Genomic DNA, 11133 nt, shown 5'->3' on the forward strand with positions numbered 1-11133 from the left:
CTCCTACGCTTCCGTGGATTGCTAAAAGAAATTACCATACAAAGAAAATAGAGTGTTTTTTAAAAAAAATAAAATAAAAATTAAATAAATCTTCAATGCAATCTAACAAAAACTCTATCAAGTTGATGTGACAAACGAACAAACGGACATTGTTTAGTTTAATCTGGATTTAGAAATTCTATTAGACGTGCTAACTTGACAAAAATTATATTCTCTATACAAATTCAAGTACTATTTTATCTTTATTTAAAAAAAAAAGACACTTCAGGTCATAAATACGACCAGTTGGAGACCAATTTTAAACTTATGTATGTTTTTATAGACATAAGTGTCACGTACATCAAAAGTCATTTATCTCGCATGCCATCTAAATTGTAATCCATAGGTTGTACTGGAGATGCCGTAAGAATCAAATAAGGAGCTAATAATGGATATTAGTCATGCATTCTGAAAAGTGACCTCATGTTAGACATTGACTTTGGTTGCATAGGTTGTGAACACGTGGAACCTTTATTTAGGTCTATAATAAGTTCCACCGAAGTTTACCCATATACATTTTCTTAGAGATTACCATCCCACCTACCATCAGCTTACTCTCATGTAAAAACCATATTTATCTCACTCCCGAGTGAAATATTAATAGAAAATTTCTATTTGTACATAATTATTACACATAATGGTGTCCATAATGTGATGTGGCAATCATCCGATTATTGATGTGCATGTGTGAGATTTGAATTAATAATTGGATCCAGTATCACGTGTAATTACGTATACCATTATGTAAACAATTATGCATATGTATCACTTCTCATATTAATAAGTCAAAATTTATGACCATATATTAATCATGTGAAACTAACTGCTCGAGAAAGATTCGTTCTCATGAATAACATTGAATTAGCTTATCGTATCGTTCAACGGGCATTCAAGAAGAAACAAGTTAAACCAAAAGATCCTAACATGAAGAGATGAGCACTGCATCAATTCGAATATAAATTAAATGGTTTAAGAAATTAATATGAACCATCCAAAGAAAAAGTACCACATTATGGAATTTTATTATAATTATTATTAATTTCACTAACGACATGATGTGATACCCCAAGGCTATAAATACCTAGACGATTCTGAATTCGAAATATTCAGCTCCAAAACAACAAATATATCTCCTCTTCTAAAGCACGCACATATTAAAGCAGCAAAGAACTACATTTGCGTATCCACTTTCCTTTCATGGCCTACATACAAAATATCTCTATGTTTCTGTTCCTTCTTGCTGGTTTTTCCTGCCTTCAAATTTCACTTAGCGAAGCAAGGCAACTTAAACGATTTAAGAAACAAGAAAAACACGATTTTTCAGCTATCCTTCCTGCAAATGCTTCCCTTCAAATTGTAGGACAAAAGCGCATTCCCCCACCAACTAATCAAAAACATGAAATCGACAATTCTCATGCAATGGGTGTAAATGATTTTCAACCTACATCACCAGGAAAGAGTCCTGGAATTGGGCACTCTTTTCTAGCCCAAAAGGACAACGTTGCAGGAAACACTGATGTCTTTCGACCCACAGGACCAGGTCACAGTCCCGGTATTGGTCATTCTTTTGCAAACAAGACAACTGGACCAAATGCATAAACATGCATGTATTATGGACAAGTATTATCGCTTGTAATTTATATTATGGATTTTCATCAGATGCAGGTGCGCGTTTATAATTAATTATTTCGATATTTCTTTCAAATAGTTTACAGAGCTTTATTTCAGGTTAATGTGTTTGATGTATAATGTATAATGTAGAACCCGTGTTATAGCCAATTTATCCATAAATAAAACTTTTATAAATAGTCTCTCTCTCTCTCTACACGCACAAATACACACATTATGTTTACAAGCTTCTCATGCATAGAAGCATATTCATTTCTGTCTGCATGTTATTCTGTTAGTTAATATAACACGCAGAAGCATAATCCTGTGACCAAAAGAAAAGAGAGAGAGAGAGAGAGAAAAGAGCAGAAAATAAATCACTGTTAATGAATCACAACAATATTATTGTACTCCCTGGTTTGCTGCCCTTCATAAGTGTGACTATGTTTATGTAAATTTTTATATACATGCCACTGTTTAATTTTTTTCTTAAAAAAAAAAAAAAAAAGAAAAGAAAAAAGGGAAAAGACCATATTTTTGAGTCTTAGCTAATCTATTTTTAACCACACATTTAATAGGGCGTATAATTTTATCAACTTTTTAACCACAAATCTCATCAGCTTTAAAATTTGTTTAACTTTTATCAAAAACTTTGTCATGCAAGTCAACCCCATAACAAGGTAAATATATGACAATCCTTTATGTAAAGAGTCATGCCATTCAAAAGTTATATCATTATTAGTTACCAAGATTTGCTTTTTGTAATACTAGTTAAATGACATGTGCTAGTTTATTGAAAACAAAATACTAGAAGAAAATACAGAGAGCGTATAAAAGAACCTACTCTAAAATTGTAAATCACCAAACATTAATTTTGGGTTAAAAGTTAACTCTCATCTTGATCGTAGACATTTCAGCTCCAATATTGATAATTTTATATTCATTATTTAAAACATTAAAGAAAAAACGGCTGAATATAACCAAAAGATAAAGGCTAGATTAAAATTTTGGTTAACCACACAACACAGACACTGTACAACTAAAAAGCAACCTGAATGATTTTTAAAATGTAACCAAAAAGATTTATTTATAATGATGACTTTATATTTAGACCTCTTTCAAGAGTCCATCACATCTCACATATCCTACTTTTAAAAGTGAAAATCCACTTTAAGGCTCTAAAAGCATTGGTGGAATATGCCAAATTCGAATCATTGTCAAAACGACCATGGTATTTATGGAGAAAATAGTGAAATATGTGTTCTTAATTTTTTTATATATAGTTCATGTTTGGTATAAATTAAAATTAAAATTTTAATTTAATTCAAAGTTAACAATTAATTTTAGTCACATATTTTATAGTTTGACAATTATCAAATAACACATTTCATCAACTTTGACAATTTTCTAATAACACATTTCATCAACTCCTATCAAGATTTGCTAAAAATCTAATTTTAATTCATACCAAACATGAGCATAATTAAGAAGACAAAAGATTAGAGTAAAGTAGAATGAGCAAAAGTTAAAAAAATAAAAAAAAATCCCAAAGATGCAAATTGCAGCCTTGCCCCATCTAAGGTATTATTTATTTATTTATTATTATTATTATTATTATTATTATTATTATTATTATTTTAAAGATAATTCGACATTTCTCTTTACTTATGTGTGTATAACTGCGCACGCCACCAGCTAAGATTCTCTCCTTTTATGAAGAATAATTTTTTTTCTCCCATAATATAGTGAAAGGTCATTTAGTTAACGTTTTGATGGTACCTCGACTTTTTTTAATTCTAGTGATAGTTTTTTTCAGGCGTTCTTCTGGTTGCATTAGACTCGATAGTATTGGCACTCCTTCTTTCATATTCTAGTTGGTTTTAATTGTTGGTTGTATTGTAATTTTGAGTATCACGGTGTTCCTTTGCCATATGTGAGGGTTTATCAATAAAGTTTCAAAGGAGTAAAAAAAAAGGGGTTTAGCGATAAATCGAAAAGCTAAAATTTCAATGACATGAGAAAAATATTTTAAAAAGTTTGATATAACTCGAAAAAATTTTAAAACTCAATAACAATGAGAAAGTTTAGTGACTAATTCTTGTATTTAACTCAACGTTAATCGTATGTTTAAATTTTGTTTTTGTAAACAGCCTGTTTCAAAGCTCTGGGCACTATGAACCAACAAATAAAGCAATTTTTTTCTTCCTTTATTGTTTTTACTGAACAGGCCAAGAGTCACATGCCCATTTATGTTAAACATAGGTTTCATGATTAGGGCTTGACTTAAAGCAGTGCCATTTCAGTATATGCAAGTCAAATTAAGATTTTACTATAAGTCATCTCTTTCTGGGTGGATTCATTCCGTTTGACTGGCAATTGGAATATATAAATCAGCCACAAAAGGGAGAATCTTAAAGAATCTTGTCCACTGGGTCGATGTTGTTAAGCCAACTTCAAATATAGTATCTATAAAATATTTTAAAATATAATAATAAAAATAAATTTTTATTAAATGAAAATATGCAAAGTTATAAAAATAAGAATCCAAAATTTTCAAATGTCTAAATTAAATTTACTCTCTAATTTTATTTTATATTTTTATAGAAAAACAAAATTATAATATTAAAGGCAATCTGTTTTAGAACTGTTTATAACATACACCATGAGCAATCCATTCAACCTCTCTAATGACATTGTTCACCAAAAGTAAGATTCTGTCAAATTCAAATTCGAAAAGCACAATAAATATAATTATATAACTGATATAATCAATAATATTCTAGAAACAATCCACACATTTAAAAAATAACATTCCATTATTTTAGATATTCTAATACTTCAATTACTATTTGATCTTGTTTAAAGAACGATTCATAACAATCAACAAATATAATAATTTTTGCACATCAAAATCAAAATACATGTTGTGCTTTGAAAACTTTTCAAGCTTGTACAATAACATTTCAAATGATTATTATCTTCAGTCTGTAATTCTTTTAAATCAAACAAAAATCTAAAATTATTTTCATATTTTTGAAATTATTTTAACATTAATTTAAGTAAAAAGAGCTTGATCAACTATATGTAAGACATACAACTCTAAAACAGCCCCCAGGGCACATCTCCACACATTTAAAAAATAACATTCCATTATTTTAGATATTCTAATACTTCAATTACTATTTGATCTTGTTTAAAGAACGATTCCTAACAATCAACAAATATAATAATTTTTGCACATCAAAATCAAAATACATGTTGTGCTTTGAAAACTTTTCAAGCTTGTACACTAACATTTCAAATGATTATTATCTTCAGTCTGTAATTCTTTTAAATCAAACAAAAATCTAAAATTATTTTCATATTTTTGAAATTATTTTAACATTAATTTAAGTAAAAAGAGCTTGATCAACTATATGTAAGACATACAACTCTAAAACAGCCCCCAGGGCACATCTCCAAGTGGTAAAAGGGGAGGGTGGAGAAATACAGCTTTGCTTGAGGCTGCTGCGTCAAGGGTTCGAATCCTGAAATATGAATTTGACTCTTGGGTAAGTGCAAGTGTTCAAGCAGCCTTCCACCCTGTACTCTTGAAGGCATAACCTGCGATTTACCTCCCTCACGATACTCCAGGGCAGGGGTAGTGGGGGACCCTTAAGGTTAGGGTATAACCTTTTTTTACAACTCTAAAACATTCTTCTACTCTCATCATTAATATTTTCATCAAGGTGCTCCTTTCTATAAATAATTCACATGTCATAAATATATGTTCAACTTCCATTTGGGCAACAATTTTTTTACAAGTAATTATGTTTAGATTCACATACAATTTTTATGTATGCTTCAAAAAATGAAATAAGTGCTTTCAAATGACTAATAACAACATTAATAGACATATTCTCACTTTATAACATTTTGCTTACACTATTAATAGCAGATAATCTATTGTACCAAATAACTATAACAAAAACTCAAAATCCATATTGTTAGAAGATAAATTTTTAACATCTCTAAATACTCTAGTGTCATCATATATGTTCCACCAAGTGTTCTAAAGCGATTTTTATTTATGGCGCTTGAATCTTATTTCTTTAACACTCTTAAACTATCACCAACGCGTTGGATCAATTTTTTAGCATTTCTAAATACCATAGGGTCATCATATGTGTTCCACTAAGTGTTATAAAGCGATTTTTATGGCACTTGAAATCTCATTACTTTATCATTTTTAAACTATCACCAATGTGTTTGTGATAATGGTTTAAGAGTTTTCCATGTTACAAAATTCCATATTTGACCTATTTTATACTTTCATACGAAAATTGAAAAACAAGGAAAATTTAAAATACCAAAAAAATATAAAAGACACTACTAAAAATTAGCTTTTCACCAACGGATATTGTATCCGTTGGTAAAAGTATTAGATTTTTAACTACGAAAATCATTAACGAAATTTCTGTTCGTGAAAGTTGTAGCTCTTTATTAACGAATATTCCATGCCTAACGTTATTGTTTAATATACGTACTATTTACCTACAGCATTTTCATAGATGATGAAATTCAACTATTTTCTACAAATTGTATCAATCTTTCACTTACGAATTTTCTGTGAGTAAAGAGTAGTTCATATTACCAACGGAATTGCCGTTGCTAATATTAATTATTTTCAACGGAATTCTTATCCCACATCCGAAGTTCACAATAAAATTTTTGGAGTTGCCATCTATAAATTTGTGGTTTAATAAGTGGTTAAACAAATTTTTAGGTCTTTCAACTCAGTTAGCCAAAAGTTAAAAAATTATATTTATTAAATAAATAATAATAACAACAATAAAAAATAAATAAATAATTTTTTCACACCTCACACCTATGCAGCTATTTACAACACTGACTTTTACCAATTATAATAGTAGACATTTACTAACGAAAAGTTGGTTGGTAATTGTTAGATTTTTACCAACGAAAATTTCGTTGGTAAAAGTTTTACTCTTTACCAACAGTAAATTCGTTGGTAAATGGTTTACTTTTACTTACAGCACAATCCGTTGGTAACTATTATCGACCCTCAAATTAAAAATGGATTTGTGGTTGCTAATATTCCATTAGTAAAGAATAATAACAATGAATATCGTGATTTCAGGAATGGAAAATTCGTACCTAAAGTCATGTTTTTTAGTAGTGAGAGGATATAAAAATAAAAGAAAAAGCATACATTTCAGTATTGTCAAAACCGTAAATATAAACTAGAGAATTTGCAGAGAGTAGAATTTGGAGATGAAGTTCTGTTTCTAAGCCTATTTTGATAGGATTCTGTCGAGTGAATCCAATCAAGCAGAATCCTATTTTGCTACAACGAAAATAAAATAAATAAAAAAGATACAAAATCAATAGAAGAATTGAGGATAAGTAGACAAGGAGCGAAAGTAAAATAAAAGCTAAAAGGTCACTAACAAATAAAAGAAATGACAGAAATGATAAAAGAGAAAATAAGAGAAAATGAAGAGTAAGCCCAAAAAAAGAGAGAGAAAAAGTCAAGAACGATCCAACCTAACATTCGGCATGGGAGGAACTGCCAATGCCAGAGGCATGGGCTTGCTAATGCTGGGTTGCACGCTGGGTGGTTGGTTATAATTCAACGGATATTGGCTGGTGTCAATCGAGGGGAAAAAAAAAGAAAAAAGAAGCTTTTTCGGAAAAGGGGGAATCCTTTAGTTTTAGTATTGATATTCCTTTTTTCCCGTAGAAGCGGTGTTATTACAATAAAGATAAATAAATCGATTTTTCAGTTCGCTCTCTTTTTTTAATAAATTACTTACAAAAATATAATAATTTTTTTCGGCCCTATAGATAGAATCGGCTAAGTTTGTCGGATATACCAAATGTCTCTGTTGAAAATGTGGCACAATTGTTGATCGTGACCAGGATGATGTTATTGCTGACTAGATTGTTGACGATTGGATTTAATTAAGGAAATCGTGTTCTATCTTCAGCTGACTTGATTTTTTTCGATGACGAAAGCTCAAAAGGGAATTAAGAGTCTTGCTCTAAACTTATTGCATTAGGGCGAAAATTCTTGTGTTTATTTAACTTTCAGTACTATATTTTCTATTATTTTTGTTTGATATAATCGCCTAATAATCTGAATCTAATCATAACAGTCTCAGTGGATTCTTTGAAGAGAATGGTTTAATTCTTGAAGAATGTGCTGCGAGGTACGACGGGCTGGGAATTAACTAACATTTAATCGATTCCCCAAAACTGTCCACATTCATCAACTTGTGGTGCGAACAAATTTGTCAATTATTTTTATAATTCTTTTATTTTAGAATTACAAGATGATGATAAAATAATTCAATTTACAAAAATAATTTATTTTTTGACCATTCAATTTTTTATTTAATCTTTTTGGCAAAAATGCTAGATAATTTTTTTGTATGTATAGAAAAACAAAGTTCCTAAGGTAACTTTTGTTTCCATTAATAGAAAACGACACTTTGTGATTACAACACAAGAAACAGTTCAAGATCTTCATGTGAAATGCATTTCTGGTGGTGTATAGTATTTACAGAAATGAGTTTGACTTTTGGTGTGTTGGATAACGGATGATATAGAAATTTATTTATTTATTAATCTACTTTTAAAAAACTACGGACTTGTGAAACTTCCTAAAAGTGGAAGATAGTAAATCTTGAATTCAGGACCCTTCTCCATTCTGATAAGGGATTGTTTGGTAATGATTTTGATAAAAAAATTAGTGGAGATTGATAAAAGTTTATGAAATATGTTGGTGATATAAATTTTAGATCTCATGAATTGTGTGGTTAAAATTAATTGTTGATTTTAACCTTAATTTTTTAGCACATTTTTAAGTTATTCCAAACAAGCACTAAATTCAAGACTAGACTGTGGAGTTTGATCTTCATTAATCAGGGACATATATAGCTAAGATGCCACTTCTTAATTCGTGCATGCAACAATCTATAGTATGATATGGTTATCGTAAAAATTAAGACCGCATTTGTGCTTGAGTTAAAATTCTCATTTTATATATAAAAACTTAGTAACATCACTCGGGAGACTCGTATGTGACGTGATTTTTATAATGAATTGAATGATAGGAAGTGATTAGGAAGCAAATTGGAATGGATGTTATTTAAGGTTAAATGCAATCTTATTCAACATGACATGCAGCATGCTAAATATGTATTTTTCTGAAATTCCAATATAAAGTGACTCGTTAATTTAAAAAACAATAAATATGATTTTGTTTAATTTATAAATTAACACTTCTCAAGATGTTTTACAATTAGGAAACAAAGCTATCCACTGATTTCTAAGTATATTTATTTAGAGTTTCATCTAAATTCAAAAGTTATGTTAGACAAATTAATTCGACAAAATTATATTTTCTATGTACCTTTAGATGTGATTCTATTTTTATTATAAAAATAAGACACCTAGAGAATAATATTAGGTTTTGCATAAAGGGTTTTGCTAAAGTAACAGGGAGGACCAATAGAAGACTAATTTTGTACTTGTCATTTTATTAGATCGTCTTTCAAATAGTATGCCACCTAAATTATAATCAAAGAATGCATCATATATGCTCTAAGAGCAGACAAGGGAGCATATAACAATTGCTAGTCATGTATTCTACAAAGAGACTTCATATTAGAAATTGAATTTTGTTGTATGAGTTGTGAACATGCTGAACCATCATTTAGGTGCATAACAAGTCCCATGTGAGTTGATCAATACACATTTTTTAGAGATTGATGAGAACTATGACAATGGACGTATCATCCCACCTATCATTATCGTTTTACTCTTAAATATGAAATGTGTAGTTAAAAAATTGTGAATCTTACAAAATATGTAGTTGTGGTTAAAATTAATTATTATCTTTGACTTGGATTGAAATTTGAATTTTAATCCCTATCACACAGAGTTAAAATAGTTTAAGCAATTAATATGAACCGTCCAAAGAAAAAGCACCACACTATGGAATTTTTATTATTGCCATTATTATTTTCACTAAGGACTTTCAATGTTGACATGATGCGATACCTCAAGGCTATAAATACCAAGGCAATTCTGAAATCGAAATATTCAGCTCTAAAACAACAAATATATGTCCCGCTTCTAAAACACACACTTATTAAAGCAGCAAATAACTACATTTGCATATCCATCTTCCCTTTCATGGCCTACATACAAAATATCCCTTTACTTCTGTTCCTTCTTGCGGGTTTTTCCTGCCTTCAAATTTCACTTACCGAAGCAAGGCAACTAAAATCATTTAAGAAACAAGAAAAACACGATTTTCCAGCTATTCTTCCCGCTAATGCTTCCCCTCAAATTGTAGGACAAAAGCGCATTCCCCCACCAACTGATCAAAAAAATGAAATCGACAGTTCTGATGCAATGGGTGTAAATGATTTTCGACCTACATCACCAGGAAAGAGTCCTGGAATTGGGCACTCTTTTCCAGCTCAAAAGGACAAAGTTGCAGGAAAGACTGATGACTTTCGACCCATAGGACCAGGTCACAGTCCCGGTATTGGTCATTCTTTTGCAAACAAGACCACTGGACCAAATGCATAAACATGCGTGTATTATGTATAAGTAGATTTATTAGCGCTTGTAATTTATATTATGGATTTTCATCCGATGCAGGTGCACGTATATCATTAATTATTTTCGATTTCCTTTTCAAATAGTTCCCTCAGCTTCATTTCAGGTGAATCTGTTTTTATGTATAATGTAGCGTGTTATAGCCAATTTATCTATAAATAAAACTTTTACAAATAATCTCTCTCTCTCTCTCTCTCTCTCTCTCTCTCTCTCTCTCTCATGTTTACAAGCTTTTCATGCATACAAGCACTCTGCCTGCATGTTACTGCGTTAGTTAACATGCAGAAGCATAATCCCGTGACCAAAAGAAAAAGAAACAAGAAAAAAAAAATCTTGACAATATTAGTACTCCCTGGTTTGCTACCCTTCACATGTACACTGTTTCCTATATTTATTGTAATAATACATGCCACTGTTTAATTTAAAATGAAAAATAGAAAAGGAAAGTAAAGGGCTGATCGCTTTAGCTCAGGCTTGCCCCTCAAGGCCAATTCTTTTTAAGGGAAAAAACGTTTGTTCTATGGAACTCTTTTCCTTTTTCTTTCTTTCTTTTTTTTTTTTTTTTTTTTTTTCNTTTTTTTTTTTTTTTTTTTTTTTTTTTCTCGCTATGTTTAACCTATTAGATTTTTTTTTTTGTCCAGCTGGCTATGCCCCTGAAAAAGACCATATCTATATTTATTGTAATAATACATGCCACTGTTTAATTCAAGAAGACAAAAAGAAAGAAAGAAATATGTCATTAATATAAAAATATAAGCTTGTGATAAGAGAAATATATAACAAAGTAATATACGATACTCCTTTATGTAAATATGAAAGAAAATGTTTGCATATATAGGTTCCAACTACGGA

General features: G+C 30.1%; 1 protein-coding gene across 1 annotated transcript; it reads left to right on the top strand.

Annotated features, from left to right (window-relative positions):
- The first annotated feature begins 1260 nt into the window (after positions 1-1260).
- Positions 1261-10251, top strand: LOC111411331 (precursor of CEP9-like). Its single transcript, XM_023041872.1, has 2 exons — positions 1261-1591; positions 10013-10251. Exons 1-2 carry the CDS (start codon positions 1261-1263, stop codon positions 10249-10251), a joined length of 570 nt encoding a protein of 189 aa, XP_022897640.1.
- Positions 10252-11133: the final 882 nt, after the last annotated feature.

This window comes from Olea europaea, chromosome 15 (genome assembly GCF_002742605.1).
Source record: "Olea europaea var. sylvestris chromosome 15, O_europaea_v1, whole genome shotgun sequence".
Classification (NCBI taxonomy): Eukaryota; Viridiplantae; Streptophyta; class Magnoliopsida; order Lamiales; family Oleaceae; genus Olea; species Olea europaea.